The 17,389-nt window shown below is 39.7% G+C and overlaps 1 protein-coding gene across 1 annotated transcript in view; it reads left to right on the forward strand.

Moving 5' to 3' along the window:
* Positions 1–17,389, forward strand: part of LOC116336536 (protein kinase C-binding protein NELL1) — a 285,884-nt gene that overhangs the window by 228,191 nt on the left and 40,304 nt on the right. The window contains exon 16 of the mRNA XM_039603744.1: positions 12,289–12,384. Coding sequence (XP_039459678.1) covers positions 12,289–12,384 — 96 coding nt within the window. The remainder of the gene's footprint in view (positions 1–12,288; positions 12,385–17,389) is intronic.

Consider the following 17,389-nt stretch of genomic DNA (forward strand, 5'->3'; position numbering starts at 1 on the left):
TTTAATTGTGCACTGGTGCATTCTGAAAACAAAAGTCAATAAGCCAAATGCTGCTTCAGGGAAATGTATTTACTGAAAAAGGAGCCACGAATTATATTCCTGCTACTAGATATTTGTGTATGTTATACACCACATGTATGTTCTAATTATTGCTGCTTTCAGAGAAAAAAAGTGCACTTGTAAAAGACACAATCAGACAATAGTTCATCAGTCCAGATGACAGGATTCACCGTGTATAGATGTATGACAACATGTGGTGTGGTCTGGTGTGTGCGAGCATGCTTTTGTGTTTCTGTGTTTTTCCAGGTTTCTTCAGCTAATTAATTCAGTGTTTTTGCCAAACAGGAAATTTGGCAGGCCAAACACACACACACACACACACACACACACACACACACACACACACACACACACACTTTAATGGATCTAAAGGAGAATAAAGCAGTCTTTTTCTTATTCATATGATATTGGACGTGGTAAATAGCATACCCTGGGTTGCTTCCAAGAAAATTTGCCTTGGATTTAGACACTGATTATTGGGTGTTTTCTACAGACAGTTATAAACCCAAAGTGTAAAAGTTTGTTTGAGTTTTTGGACTACAATATTCATTAAGAGAGATACTTAAGAGATACTTCAGTCACGAACAACATGCAGGCCCACCAAACAATGCTGCTATGATAGCAAATTAAAAACGGGGTAAACCAGGAGTGAATGGATATGTAGTTGAGACCTCATTTTTTTGATAAACTGAAAGAAATAAAGCAGCAGCCATGATATGATCGTTTCTGTTCTCCTCACTCGCTTTTAATAGCAGCTGCTCTTCTACCTGATGTGTCTTTCACCATTGTGGGGCTCTCACACACACACACACACGCAAATCCAAATCAGTGTCTCATTCACAGTCTGTTTCAGTGCAGATTTCTAAGCTGTCGCTTCAATCATCTTACTTCTCCTCGTTCTTGTCTTATCATCTGTTTCCCATTGCTAATCCATCATCTGTCTATTCCACGTGCTGTCAGGATGATAGGCCTACTACTCAGTAAGACTTGTTATCATTTTCAGTGTATTCGTGGTGAGTCAGCGCAGAGATACAGATACACTTTAAATCAGTTTCTGTCTACAGAACTACAGGTTATTCAAATTTTCCAAACCAGGTTTTGGGGAGTGACGATAAAGATGCGGGAAGTACTGAAAAGTCCCAGACGTATTGAAACTAATTTTACTTCACAAGTTAGTACAGTAGGATGGAGTTGGAAATGGCTCAGCAGTGCTACAAAGTTACAACTGATAGTCTAATAACTAAAGTTTCCCTTGATTTTACTTCAAAATCGGTCATTCAATGAAAATCAGCAAGTGAGTCCTTCCCGGCCCCCTCACAATTCACAGATTTTGATTTTAAAACCTTTTTTGTACAACAACTGTAAAGTAATGATGCCATGCAAACCTTCATAGTGTCAAGATTTTGCAAGTAAGCTGATCCTGAAGTACAAAAGCCAAAGTTGAAATTTGATTATTTTATTTTTTTTGCGAGGTCTTATTTTTCCCATCTTTTTTTAATCCTCATAAGTAGTTGCAGTACTGTGCAAAAATTTTAAGTCTCAAATCATTTCTTAATATCTTCCTTCGAAGCAGTCAGACTTCCCTGTCATTTTTGTTAAGTGGTCTTTCGCAGTATTTCTCCAGGCTTTCTTAAGCTCTTTCAGAGTTTTCCGTTGGACTTTGGCTGCTTTTTCACTCACTTTCAGTCCAGTCCTCATAGCTCACTTTTTCCAGTTGGTGTGAAAATAGAATCAATTGGAAATTTTTGGTTCAAATCATTGTCATTATGTACAGAAGGGATCCACACAGACACACAGCAGTGAATGCCTTCAGCCATAAAACAGAGTGGAGGCTCTATCATGGTTTGGGGTTGCATTTCAGCCACTCACGTTGGGAAAAGTACCATCAGACTGACCATGCAGCACCATGTGAAAACCATCCACCATCCATCTAAACCACCATTATTGGCATCAGTTTCATTTTTCAGCATGACAGTGATCATAAACACATTGCCAATGCAGTAAAAGCACACCAGGATATAAGGAATACAGTGGAACAATAGCAGTCATGGACTGGCTTCCCCAAAACCCAGACCTCAAGCAGTGTGTGCTCATCTTGACAAAGAGCAGTAAAGAAGGCGCCCATAATCCAAAAAAGAGAGAAAATAATTATTTGATCCCCTGCTGAATTATATATAACGCACTTCCATTCATTTTGCACATTTCAATAAACCACTGCAGCTATTACCTATTTTCCTACAAAATGTTAAGAGATGAGGAGTGGCTCTAGACTTTTGCAGTCAAGTATAGGATTTCATCTCATTTCTCTTGGTTAGGGTCAGCATATTGTCTCATGTATATACCTTTTTAAAACCAATGATCGTAGTCTACTGTGGATACTAGAAATATACCTTTTTTCCCCAGCCTTTCAGTGAGGTGGAGGATGAAGACTCATATCTCAAACCGATCAGTTTGTGTGTGTTTGATGTTTCTGTTGTTGTAAAAGAGTAAAAAGAAATGATCTTATAGTGCAAAGTGTCCGTTTTTATTGTTATGTAAACAAAAAGGAGAGAAAAAATGCCATATTTGAAATAAGTGAAATCTTTTAAACACAGCCCTCCGTGTGAAATTGAATTCGTCACTATATGATATGCATCCCTCGTCCAGCTTCCAGCAGCATGGGTCATGGGTAATTCCGCCACTACATCTCCCCTCTCAGCAGTAAGCGTCATGTTATCAGCGAGGCAGAGGCAGCAGCAGAGGTTGGAGAAAACAGTGGTGTCAGCTGCCTACCTGTGTGTGTCAGTAATGGATTCAGATACAGGGAGTCGCACATCCTGTGCCGCCCTCTGTTATGAAAGCTCCTCACATCCAGCTGCCAAGGGCGTCCCTGCTCCCCACCCCTCCCCTCCCCCTCACTGTGCTGATAGGTTCATGCCCCCACGACTCTTCAGCAGATGAAAATAGATAAAATCATCCAGACATGGCGTGAACTGACAGTTAATGTTTGCCACACACGGTTCAGTTGAAACACAGACAGTGAGTTGAATATATTTTTATTTTTATTTGCTTCTTATTCACTTATTCACTATTCAGCAATAGTGTTTTTTTAATACTTAGGAAACTGTATAACAGACAAAACTCACACAACAGAAATAATTCCCTTACCATGCTTATTATTTGTATTCCCCAAACTTCATATTGGACTTTGCTTCTACTTAAAAACAAAGTAAATCTACAGTCATCACTACGCCCACACTAGCATCTAAGCAGAAAAAAAATATTACTGATACTAATTGCCGGCTTTGTTGTCACCCTAAAGAATTGCACATAAGTTTCATGAATTTATGCCAGTATCTAATAAATGTATTCACCCACGCAAAAGGATGTTAAAAACCCAGCTTTAAATACAAGCTTAAAGCTTTCTTTAAACGTGTGTTTCTGAGCCACTCGTAAGAAGTGGAAATGAGCTAAAAAGACAACACCAACACAGCGTCACCTGTTAATTTCTTAGCAAACATTGGCTCATTTAAAAATTCGGCAGAGACACAGCAACGCTAACATCCATCTGGAGATGTGTCTGCACCCGCCTGACAAACTATTCGCATTATACCCGACCGTCTTAGTCTGTTCTAGTCTCAAATAAGCACTTTTGTGGGATTAACATTCAGATCTCATATCCTGTAGCTTTTTTTTCTCATTTCAATTTACTCTTCCCATTTAGTAGTACTATAATTTGTTATATCCATACTTAAACCCATTACAAGAGCATATCATTTTTATACTTATTCAATCTGAGTACATAACCCAGCAGCTCATCAGGTACATGCATAAAGCTGAGTGTAAGGTAAAGCAAATGCAAATATTTTTAAGGCACTCTCTTATTTTTGGATATTATAATAGTGTGACTCTGGTTTAGGGTTGACTGGAAGTGGACGTGCATCTTGGATAAAGGACCCTCTCATTTTATAGTGGCATCAAGCAGACTCGTGCGGTAATGGATATCTGTGTACACAAGAAAATGGAGTTGTATTTCTGCGCCTGAAGTGTAATGCCTGGAGAGAGAACACAGTGCTTTGAATGCTTTTAAAGTGAAAACCAAGAATCCCAGGGGAGCATTTAAGCGCTGACAGCTGTTTTACATCTAGAAAATGTGGCCAAAAAAAAAAAAAAACTTTGTCAGTTTGCTTGAGGTTTGGTTTTTTGGGTTTTTGTTTTTTTTTTTGCTTGTCTGATGAATAAACAAATGGCACCTCTGTGTTAGCTCAGTCCTCTGCTGCCATCTGCTTCTGCAGGCAACCTTTCAAACTGTCTTTGCTCAAACACTTAGGTATGCACAGGAACGATAGGTAAGGACTGACAAGTTATAACATGCCTGAAATGAAACGTTAATCAGGCCGCTCTTGTATTGATTATTGTGAATGAAAGTAACTGACTTTCTTTTCACCGTCCCAACATCCACGGTGAGATAGTAGCAGGTCCCCCCCTGCCTTCCCCAAAACTGCTTTGTAAGTTTCCCTAAAATCGCTGGTCACTCACCTGCATCTTTCACACTCCTTCAGCCCTGAGCATTCTGAAATGTGAGGAGGCTCGTTCCAGAGCGTGGAATCTCCTGAACCACCTGGCAAAATTAAGTGTTGTGTCAGCAGTATTGATCAACCACCCCTTCAACCCTCTGCAGATACATTATGGCAGTAAAAATCTCCCTTAATGTGTCTTTAATCCATGCCGACTGCCTGGCCCAAGTCCTTATTGTCTTGTAAGTGCAGTCATTATCTGTGATGTTCAGTAAATGCCCAACAGAGAGTACAGCCAAGGGTGAACTACTGTTACTCTGATGCATAGTAAAGTGAGGCATTTGTATGAGTAAATGGATTGGCATTAATTCCTTCTTAGCTGCATTTTTGGCCTGCTCAGCTCTTCCTTGCAGGCTGCCAGTGGACTTCTAACTCTGCATTTAAGCATGCTGCTGTGCGTTCATATAAATGGGAGCAAGACAGATAGTGTGTACACACACACACACACACACACACACACAGCAGCAGGAGAAAGAGGGAGGAGGCATTTTTCTTCCTATGAGATAAGGATGTTGAAGAGAGAGAATATAGAAGAAGATGTTGAGCGTCCATTATCTAGATACCCCTGCGTTCCTCTGTCAGAACTAATAGATGTTGTTTTCAGGAGGGCTCCTTTATATTGTGCATAATCTCTTTCCCTCTGTGATATCAGCACCTGTTGGAAGATATGAAAGGATCTGAGAGTGGGGGCTGAGGTTTACATTTAAAACTTTCGGGGCATAGATTGATTGCTGTAGACCAGAGCTTTTCAAGATCTTAAAAAGAAAGATTTTACTTATAACGCCCTTTTTGGTAACAATCTTGAAAAAATATGTTAATTTATAATGAATGCATCTTTAGTAGTTTAATTACTCTTAAAAACTTAAAATATAATTAATAGTCTTTAATAATCAATAATGTATGTGATGTCATTATTCCTTTAACTTGATGAATGATATGTTGCATCATGTATTGTGTCACAGCTGTTAAGAAACAATAAGAGTTCAGTTCTGGCAGCATGAGAACATTATGACCACTCAACATTTTAAACACACTCACCGGCCACTTCATTGGATAGATCTACTGAACTGCTTTACAGTGCAAACACCTAATATGGCAGTCACATGGCAGACGATCAGTGCAAGACAAACTGCTCAAACTGAGCATCAGAATGAGGAAGAAAGGTGATTTTAAGTGACTTCTGTGCAGGTAGCATGATTCTTGGAGCCAGATAGGTTGGCGTGAGTACTACACAACCTGCTAATCTCCAGGGATTTATCTGCACAAGCAGGTAAATGTCTAGGGTTTACAGAGAATGGGCCAAAAATGATGTTATCTGGTAGAAAATCCTTTGTTAACGTCAGAAGTCAGAGGAGAAAAGCCATGCTGCTTTGGGGTGATAGGAAGACTACAAATGCCCTCTCCTTACAATCAAGGTGTGCAGAAGAACAGCTCTTAACGCACAACAGTCTCTGAAGATGCTTCCTCCAAGGAAGGTACGTAAATGGGGTTAAGGAGATCCTCATAGCATTTCGTCTACCATCCAACTATATCCTCAGCTGAACTGTACACCATTTGAACAGAGCACCACTTTCCTGAGTCACCTGATGATTTGCCAGAATCACTTAGTGGCCAGCTGAAAATCTTGTTCCATGGCCTCACCAAAGTCATCCTAAACCCACTTTCAGAGTCCCAAATATTTACCAAGCCCAATAAGACTCTCTTACGCTAACGGCTCCCATCAGCTCTGGTGCCCACCATCAGATTTGGTGATTATCACCATAACAAGCATCAACCACCCTTTGGTTAATGTGGAGATCAAGAACATTGTCCACTGAATCTCAATAGCCCCAGCCTCCCTTGAAATTTTATTGAACTACTGCTGGAGGTGGGAATTGAAGTGTTCATGGACCAGGACCTGCACCAGATGCTCCCAGCGCAACCTCTCTAGGTCCAGTATCCTCCCCCACCAACTGATACAACTCAGTTGATATCCAACTCAGGTGATCAGTTGGTAGCTCATTTCCTCACTTCACCTGAATGTCCAAAGTTTGTGGCCGCAGATCTGAAGAATGTCCAGTGAGTGGCAGTTCTCTGGGGGAAAATGCAAAATTAGTGATTGGCCTGTGAACTAAGGTGTCCTGGTCTCACATGCACTTACAAACACCCTTATGCTCGATCAGGTGTCCCTTATGGACAAACTGTGATTGGCACAAAGGCCCAATAATAAAACAACACTGGAGTTCACATCAAACAGGCTGTTTTTCTCAATTGCGCCCTTCCAGGTCTCGATATTATGGCCTGTGTGTGTGTGTCTCCAACACAAGTCTCCCAGTGGAGCACTCGCCAGTGCCCTACTCGGTAAATCCAAGAAGGCAGGGTTCTCTGAACTGTCATTCTCCACATAAGCATAAATGACAGAACAAGAGCCAGAGCCAATTACCCCACCTAAAGGTGCAGGGAAGCAACCCTCCCATCCAGTGGGGAACACCCCAAAATATAGGCAGCAAACTAAGGGGATACAAGTATACCCACCCCTGCCCACCCCTCTCACGTAGGGCAATGAATGATTGGAACAAAGTCCAACTCATCTACAGAGAACTGAAGAGGCACAGGCACAGATCACAGGCATGCATATATAATTATTTTCTCTTTCTCTTTACATGCAGAATTGCAGCATGCAAAATTAAAAGTACAGAAAATTTGATATTTCAAATTTGATATTTATTTAGCAATTTCTTACTATGACTTCATTATCAAAAGGCTAACAATGTTCTTATCAGTTTTAATTTTAGAATTCCAAAGGTCGCCTTTCCCCTTTCACACCTACTTGAATTTGTGGAGCATTCATCTTTCTCAATGATATTCCTGCTCCTAATTCAGAGATGGAACCTTGGACACCCAACGACCGTGAATATGACTGTTAGCCACGGCACAGAGTGGAATGATTTCATTCTTGCCACCCACTGGAAAGCAATCTAGGCCTGTAATGGGAAACTCAAATAGCAAATCTGTGGGTATAAGCATGTCTTGAGAAGTCACGAGTCAGCAACAGGCTCAGTTAAGCAATGAGATAGTTTAGCAGGAGGTCAAGAGACTTACAATTAAAGGAGGGCACTTTCTTTCTTGGAGCTCTGGGTCAGTCTATTTGTCGCTGTGGTGGGTTCTCATAATGAAATGCAGAGGAGGCAGTTAAGGGAAGAACTGGAGAGGTGGAAAAGTGGGAAAAAAAGAAGAATTTATAGAATGTTTAAAAAAAAGGGGGAGAAAGATTATGGAAAGAGGTGAAGTGTTGGTGAGATACTTTGTATAAGCCAGCAGTGAGATTGGAGTTTTAGAGGCTTGAGATCTGAACCTTCAAACAGTAAATATAAGGTTTTGGTGTCAGAAGGGAGGAAAGGGGAATCACTTTCTACAACCACAATCTAAGGAGGTGGCACAGGGTACAATACAATTCTACTGCTCTTCTTTGTCTTCTACAGTATATGATGCCATTCCATTGAAATGGGATGTTCCCTGCTGTTTGTTGAACAAGAGCGACACATTGCTATTCTTTTCTCAATCTTATTCGGAAATGGAAAACCATCAGTACCATACTTTATATGTATGGTGCATGTAGAAAAACAACAAGAGCTGTAAACAACCAGCTTCTCATCTCAAAGAACGCCTCCAGAGAGTACCGACACCACAAGATCTATCAGGGCAAATAAAAAAAAATAATGCCTAGAGCAAGATGTACCTCCAGAGAAAAGTATACAGCCAAGTCCTTACTGTCTTTTAGTACTCAAGTATACCAAAGATGAAACCGCACCCACCTGTTACTGAAAAGCTGCTGTGCTCTTAATTATACATAACATTAAGCCTCAGTACAATTAAAAGGGGTGAATTGTGTAAAACTTCACTTTCCATACAGCTGTCATGAACAGGCAAATAATTAGCTGTAGAGACTGTAACAGTTTTTTTAATAATAGGCTATAAACATGTGCTCTAAAAGTGGCCGTTCTAACACATACTTTATGGTAATTGAGTCACATTTAGTGCCTCAAGTAGTCACTTGATGAAGTGTAGTTTTTAGCAATTGCATAGCACCTTAATTTTTCAGCCTTAGAGGTTTCTCGTTTTATTATACTGCATTTTTTTTTTCAAATGGGAATCATTGACAGGTATTGCTTTAATTTTGGGGGGCTGGTACTATGTTTCACTCAAGGCAGCAAAGTCTTACACTAATCTTATTCTTGTTATAATATCAGTTTATTACAGTATACTTAACTTTATCAGTCTTGCTTAAAGGCTTTTTTAAAAAAATAATCCAATAGCTTTTTTCATATTTTCATTCAGCTGTTGGACTGGATTCCACGCATTTACTCATTAACACACTATTACAAGTAAGCATGAGCACAAGTTCTGGATTAAAAGTTTTAGTGTTGTCTTAATTCATCCAGCTATTTCTTGACAGGAATTAAAATACCGGAGGCAACTTGACAGCGAGGCTTGTGTTTCGGAAAGAAAACTGTTGCCTTCAGTAATACAGCACGCCCACCCCCAGTGAAGCCCCCTCATCTTTGGAAGTCATTAGTTCGACAGGCAGGCGGCATTATGCTGATGGCGGTGAAATGATAATTAGAGTTGGAGATAGATTGAGTCAATATAACTGTAATTAATTTTTAAGTGTGAGGTTTATTAGTACAGAGGCGATCAGGCTACTAATGAGGGCCTGATAGAACTTCTTAAATAGTGCAACCAGATTAATAGCTCTAATAGCTTCTGGCATTAGAATCTACTTTTATTTATTTGCTGCATTTGTTTGTATATTTAGGCCAAACACTGGGTTGATCATTTGTGCTGACAAATGAGCTTTCTGTGTATTCATAAACCAAATGGAGACAAGCTGCTGCACAGATTACACACAGATATTACACTCGCACACCCTATGTCTGTGACTTTAAATAGATTTTTTTTTCTGCCCATTAAGGCTCATCTTTTTAATCGTGTCATTAATTAAGCTTAGAAATACTTAATGAACTTGCTCAATTAAGTCTGCCCTCTTTTTTGGTTTAATCCTCGCTTTAAGCACTGACTGACTGTTCTCTCTCCCTGCACCCACCCTTTACGTCTGTTTTGTGGAGGATATTTCTCTGCCAGCGCTCCTCAGACATCCTCTTCTCCTTTGTGTTGGTGCTTCACAGTGTGTACACTCGTTGAACAAAACACAGCCATTTGTGCTGCTAGCCTGCTTCTAGGAAAAGGCTGTAAGAATGTTGGGGACACATGCGCTCACATGTGAGATTTCCAAATCACTGCTAAATGAGGAGCAGTTACTTTAATTATTTTAGATTCTTCCCTGCGGACATGGTTTGCAGACCGATGACCTCTAGTGTTAGTGAAAAAATGACTCTCTTTTAAACTGTGTGATAGTGTTATACTACTAATATCAATCAGGAATTTACTCTGATATATACCAAGAATTAATTAGGCCAAGAATTAATTTTCATTCCACTGATCACTGTTTACAAACGCTGGTGGTTTATTATAAAAAAAAAAAAAATCTAATAAAAGGCTAAAACATCTGATGATAGCTGTGATTGCATTCTAGCAAATAGCATCCTAGACCAAACTCAATTCATTTGAACTGAATTCTCACATTGCCTCGCCACATAACCCCAGACCTCAGTAGACCATCTCATCAGTACTGACCTTTCATGGAAAACAAAGCCATTTATCAGTATAGGCCAGGAAGAACTGTAAAATCTAATAAGCTACCATTATTTAAAAAAATGCAACCTCACTGCATTAGAATAACTAACAACAGTTTACTTCAGATAGCTAAGTCAGGCAACCTGTTCATTGTGAGTGCCAGTAAGCAGTACTAAATGAATTAGTTCAACTGGCGTTTATGACATAATTAACAAATTCATTTAGTATGACTCGCTCTAAAAAATCAAGTCATTCAAAGTGCTGTGCCCTCACAATGAACAAGCTGCCTTAACTGACGCAAACTTAAATGAAGGTAACAAGTTTGCATATATCTTTAATAAGTGTCGGCAACTTATGACGTCTGTCAAGGAGGTTATGTTTTTGTAGCCTTTGTGTGTCATCGATCTATCTGTAAATGCAATAGCTCAAAAAGTTTTAAAGGAAATTCTGATGAAACAATGTAGGGGTGTGGAGTCATATTAGTAAATCTATTAAAATTTGACTTGCATCCATCAAGGTCTTCAAGGTCAACTTAAAAAGCCTTATAACTTGTATGTGTTGCCAACATATAGAAAGTACCAATGTAAAGATTTTAAATATCATGTCAAATTTGATCTCTGACCTTTCCTTCAAGGTAAATACATGATCTGAAGGTCAACTCGATAGTATAATAATAATCTTATATATAATCTTCTTTGGTTTTGATATAATATATAGGCATATAGGGAATGATTTATGGGGATAATAAATGTCATGTTACTTTGGACCTCTATGTCTTGTCCAAGGTCAAATGAGGTCAAAATTCTCATACAATGTCTTTTATCTTTAAGACTATACTTAAAATCCTACTCCCTTCATTTTATGATACTGATACATCTGCTTTTCTTTCAAGTTGACCCCAAAATGTGTTATATATCTAAAGAAAATATAGTATTTAAGCAGGGCTTTTTTTGAAACAGTCGTGTAAATCTTTTTGCAAGGCACTGGCAAATGATCAGAGTTTTCATGTAAGCACTTGTGTTATATTTTTGCTTGGCACCGTGGTGGAAAATTTATTAGAATGACCAAGCACAAAAAAAAAAGTGAGGCAGAAATTCAGAACGTGCTAGGATTTTATCACATTTCTTTCAAGTAGGGAACAACAGCAGCTCAGGTGGTGCTGCAGGTTGTCCTTGACACAGATCTCATCCTGATGTGCAGGTCAGCTCCTTGCACAGTTGCCGTGTGTATGAGTGGTTGAAACTGTAAAGTGTTCCTGTTATGTGGATAGATGTGCTAACATGAAATCGGCCCCATTTGCTAGTCGCACATGATAAGAACACATATTTGCCTTGCTGCATTTTGTCCCTTTGCTGTCCTATAGTCAGTAATACTGCACACATCCACTGAAGGATACAGTAGAATTTTTAGTGCCATCTGGTTACTGGTTCTTTAAACGTGTTTCACTTTCCTCAGTCACTAACTTGGTCTGATTTTCTGAACTGTACAGTAAATGTGCTGTAAGGCTTAAAAAGCAAAAGACAGTCATTTATCCGTTGTTCGTAAAAAATTGCAAAAAAAAAGAAAAAATGCAACTCTCTCCTTAAAAAGGCGACACAATGTTCAGCCATTCTCCCAGACCTTTGATAGTTTTACAGCTTTATAAATTAGCTGCCTTTTAGATGACCACTTGAAAGAACACTTTTCTATCAGATATAAATCTGAGGCAAGGTTACAGTTTTGATCTGTCTTTTTTTGGTCTTCTTTATAATGAACACACACTGCAGAATAAAAACCACCATTTCTAAGCCTGTGTGAATGGTGAGCATGAGTAGTCCCTCCCAGAACTGTTAACGCATCTTGTAAAGATAGTCAGGGGAGCTTTTTGTAGCATGTAATGCTTTTACAACATCACAAACCACAGGATTTCAAAGACTTTTCTGTGGCTGTGCTATTCGGGCCACAGAGGGGAAAAAACACAACAAAACTGAACTAATAAATTTTTGGTTTCTCTTTCTAGCCTTCTGTGAAGAGGGATGCCGAAGCGGCGGGACCTGTGTGTCTCCCAACACATGTGTCTGTCCCTCGGGATTCACAGGACACCGCTGTGAGACAGGTAAGACCTGAGGACATCACCTGACCTCTCACCTCTCATCTGTCCAGTTTGTTCAGCTGTCTGTCCCAATTAAAATCCGACTCAAGCATCACATTGTTTTTATTGACTTTCAGGAATGACATCGGCAGGATGGTCATTAGATGTTTTTTTTCCTGCTTCACTATCCACACACACACACACACACACACACACACACACACACACACACACACACACACACACACACACACACACACACACACACACACACACACACTTTCATGCTCTGGCTTTAAAGTGTTGTTTAAATTGGACACTGCAGAGATTGAAGCTCCCAAGAGAGTCGTAGAAAGAGGGAGCTAATTGTTCCCTACCCTCCTCCTCTCCTTCCTTCCTCCCTCTTCCTTTCTTCCTCTCCTTTTTCACTCTCTCCATCATTTCTCCCAGTTGTCCTTCCTCCTTTCTTTTCTTTCTTTTCATTTTCTCCTCCTTTGTCTTCTAACTTCTCTCATTTCTCCTTCCCTATGTCTTTTTCCAGTTTTTTAAGCTCCTTCTCTTTACCTCTTTTGCTTCCTTTCATCCTCTGCCCTCCTTCCCTGACCTCTTCTTGGCTCTCCTCTGCTCACCCATTTTCTCCTTTCCTCCTTCACCCTTGTCCTTGTCTTTCTTTTACCCCCCTTCCATTTTCTCCCTAGATTCTGTTCTTGCTTTCCCCTTGTTCTTTTTATTCCTATTAGCTTCCTCGCACAGCTTACTCCTTCACCTCTCTTGTCCATCTATCTCTACTTACACAACCTCTGTCTTCCTCTCTCTCCTGTCCCATCCTCCCCTATGCCATTAAACCTCCCGTCTCTGTGATCTAATTTCGCTGAAGTGATCAACCTGCTCTCATGGAGCACAGGAGTCACGGGTCAGCTATTTGTAGCATGTTGCCATGGTTTCTCTTTAGATAGGTCAGACAAAACCTTCATATTTTTACATATTGAATACATCATTTGTGCTGCTGTCAGTCAGCATCCTAATATGTAAGTGTAATGCAGAGGAAGACTCTATTTGCTGTTTTACTGTGTGTGTGTCTTATCTTCATCACACATTTTAGACCAGCACCAGTGTCTTGAAATTAAATCCACACTGTGCATATTGAACTGATCAAACTTAATTAGGCTGTATAGCACATCTTCATTAGGAAGGAAAAATGTATGGGCATGATAATTTAACTCATTCCAAGTCTAATCTCAGAAAGCAGCCTAACTCTGCAGGCTCCAAACTGTAGTCAGCTACTCATGAGGATAACCAATCAATTAAAAATAGAAGTTTCAAGACCAGACAAGAAAGAAAGATATCGTGCTAGAAATCGTCAAAGACAGAGACACTATTGGTTTGATTTCAAATGTTCATTTTATCTATTGAAAAACGGCTTATTTGTTTTTGGCACTGGGTCTCCCCTGGTGACGACCGGTCTGCTGTTTCCAGCTTAAAAATCGATCCCATGTTCTTTTAGGACACGTCTCTCCCTGCGATGCTCTGATCCAGAGTATAGCCTTACTATCTGGTCACAACATCATTCTCAGATACTCCCTGAAGATTGTGAATCAAATGAAAAAAAACCCAAACACATACACTTTATGAGCCAAATGTCTCAGTACACACCTGTGTAGCATCCAATCACTTGTTCAAACAAGAGGAGGCAAGACGTGTTTCCGGGTTTAGAGAGAAAGGGGACTGTGCTGTGTCATACAGCTATACGCTGTACTGCAGCTTACAGTTTGGACCTCATTAAACATGTAAGGCAGGCTTAAATTTCTACATGCAGGATCAGAACGTGCAGATACAGATACTCGGGTTGCAAAGACACCGGAAGGTAATTACACAAAAGACAGACATCACTGCGTGATACAGACTGATCCTTCATTTTTTTCTCTCAAATTCATAACAGTCATGAATGTACTTAAAGAATAACTTCCTACTTCATCTCTATGACTTAACCACAGATCTGAAAATGAATGTAATGAATGTAAACTGAAATTCAAATAATATTGCTTGCAACATGTTTTTTATCAGCTCTGATTTCGATGTTACATAAAATTACTGAAATATAAATTTCCACATTTAATCCATCATCTGCTATAAGAGCACAGAATGGCTTTAAGAGCATATGGAAGTAGCTGGGCACATATTAGATGATATGCAGAAATGGACAGCTGATAATTGGGATGAAAGGTCTTGCAGGTCCGAAATCCTGAAACATGATTTATTTTCACTACATTTCAGTGTATTGACCATGAATAATTTTGTCTCTATAATACTGAACTTTACTCAGTTTCTCTATGGACTCTATTGTATTCAATTGTTAATCAAATCAGTGTTTTTAATTCAGTTTCATTCATCAGCGGTATGAAGAAAATAGTTTGAGTGTTAAGGTATATCATGATGAATTGTTTGAAACATGCAGTTTCTCCATGTAGAGTCATTTAAATTTTCTATTGGAGGTGCACGTGAGAAGGCTTTTCTTTTTTTGGGGGGGGTGGGGGTGGTATAGCATGCAGTAGGTAGAACATAGGACGACCACTCGTGAGATGCAAATTACTTGCGGTGTTCTGAAATACACCGCAAGTAATACCGGTGTAAAAAACACCGGTATTACGTTGTCTCTACAATCCATCCCATTGTGTTGGATTGTAGAGACAATCCAACACAATTAGACATCACACAGACGTTGTACGGGGGGGCTGGCAGGTTAAAGACTGTTTAACTCTTTGCCCCATAAAGACGACATTTGACAACAATGCTAATAGGCGTCCAAGGGGAAAAGTGTTTAACGGTCTTTAACCTGCCAGCTCCCCAGGACAAAGTCTGTGTGATGTCTAACAGTGCTGATTTGTGCCTGTGTGAAAACAGTGCAGGTAATTTGCAGCTCGCCGGTGGTCGTCCTTTAAGTTTTAGTTGATTCTCCAAATAGTATTCATATTAAGAAAACATTAACAAATGCAAAGTCCATTGAAAGTACTATCCCTGAAGATCCTTACACTCCATGTGCGATATATAAAACAGTATGAAATAATCTTAGATTTCATGTACATACTGTAGAAAAAAAAAAAGAAAAACCTTTGCTCTCATTTGGAACAAATTCTTCTTGCTTTTATTGACTTAGGTGGTAGCTGGATTGTGTGACTTTAGACTTGAGTGCATAAAAATATTTGTTCTATCTAAAAGGTTTGGGAAGAAAGACTCATCTTTGTATAATAAGGACAGTTCTCTACCTGCAGGTTATAAAAACCTGGCAGTCTTTTGAATCTTTTTTATGTTTTTTTTGTCACCAGCCTCAGCTGTGTGGGTGTAAAGTTTGCTTCATCCCAGTTTCGGCCTTTTGAGTCTCTAGCTTTGTGCCACATATTTGTAATTTTCCATCACTGGCACTGGCTTGTGTTGTTCTGTGAGCTTAAAGAGCCAGTCCATCTTTAACTTGAATTTTTTGACTTTGTGTTCATGTCATTCATCCTTAAATTTTTACAAATGCATTTTGAAATAAAATACCTTCATCTATGCCCGGTTTCTCTCCTTTATAGAGCAGAAGACTGAAGTGAGTATAGTTTTGATTCACTGCTCCTTCTTCCAGAATTCGTTTGATTGCAATTATTATATTAACCTTTGCTGCTTTTGCATCAGGGGCTACAGTGGGTTGCAAAAGTATTCGGCCCCCTTGAACTTTCCCACATTTTGTCACATTACAGCCACAAACATGAATCAATTTTATTGGAATTCCACGTGAAAGACCAATACAAAGTGGTGTACACGTGAGAAGTGGAACGAAAATCATACATGATTCCAAACATTTTTTACAAATAAATAACTGAAAAGTGGGGTGTGCGTAATTATTCAGCCCCCTCTGGTCTGAGTGCAGTCAGTTGCCCATAGACATTGCCTGATGAGTGCTAATGACTAAATAGAGTGCACCTGTGTGTAATCTAAGGTCAGTACAAATACAGCTTCTCTGTGACAGCCTCAGAGGTTGTCTAAGAGAATATTGGGAACAGCAACACCATGAAGTCCAAAGAACACACCAGACAGGTCAGGGATAAAGTTATTGAGAAATTTAAAGCAGGCTTAGGCTACAAAAAGATTTCCCAAGCCTTGAACATCCCACGGAGCACTGTTCAAGCCATCATTCAGAAATGGAAGGAGTATGGCACAACTGTAAACCTACCAAGACAAGGCCGTCCACCTAAACTCACAGGCCGAACAAGGAGAGCGCTGATCAGAATTGCAGCCAAGAGGCCCATGGTGACTCTGGACGAGCTGCAGAGATCTACAGCTCAGGTGGGGGAATCTGTCCATAGGACAACTATTAGTCATGCACTGCACAAAGTTGGCCTTTATGGAAGAGTGGCAAGAAGAAAGCCATTGTTAACAGAAAACCATAAGAAGTCCCGTTTGCAGTTTGCCACAAGCCATGTGGGGGACACAGCAAACATGTAGAAGAAGGTGCTCTGGTCAGATGAGACCAAAATGGAACTTTTTGGCCAAATTGCAAAATGCTATGTGTGGCAGAAAACTAACACTGCACATCACTCTGAACACACCATCCCCACTGTCAAATATGGTGGTGGCAGCATCATGCTCTGGATGATGGATGGAGCCAAATACAAATACATATGTTTTGTTTAAAACAAAACATATCCATGTGTTAGAATGGCCCAGTCAAAGTCCAGATCCAAATCCAACCGAGAATCTGTGGCAAGATCTGAAAACTGCTGTTCACAAACGCTGTCCATCTAATCTGACTGAGCTGGAGCTGTTTTGCAAAGAAGAATGGGCAAGGATTTCAGTCTCTAGATGTGCAAAGCTGGTAGAGACATACCCTAAAAGACTGGCAGCTGTAATTGCAGCAAAAGGTGGTTCTACAAAGTATTGACTCAGGGGGCTGAATAATTACGCACACCCCACTTTTCAGTTATTTATTTGTAAAAAATGTTTGGAATCATGTATGATTTTCGTTCCACTTCTCACGTGTACACCACTTTGTATT

This window comes from Oreochromis aureus, linkage group 1, assembly GCF_013358895.1.
Source record: "Oreochromis aureus strain Israel breed Guangdong linkage group 1, ZZ_aureus, whole genome shotgun sequence".
In the NCBI taxonomy this organism is placed as follows: Eukaryota; Metazoa; Chordata; class Actinopteri; order Cichliformes; family Cichlidae; genus Oreochromis; species Oreochromis aureus.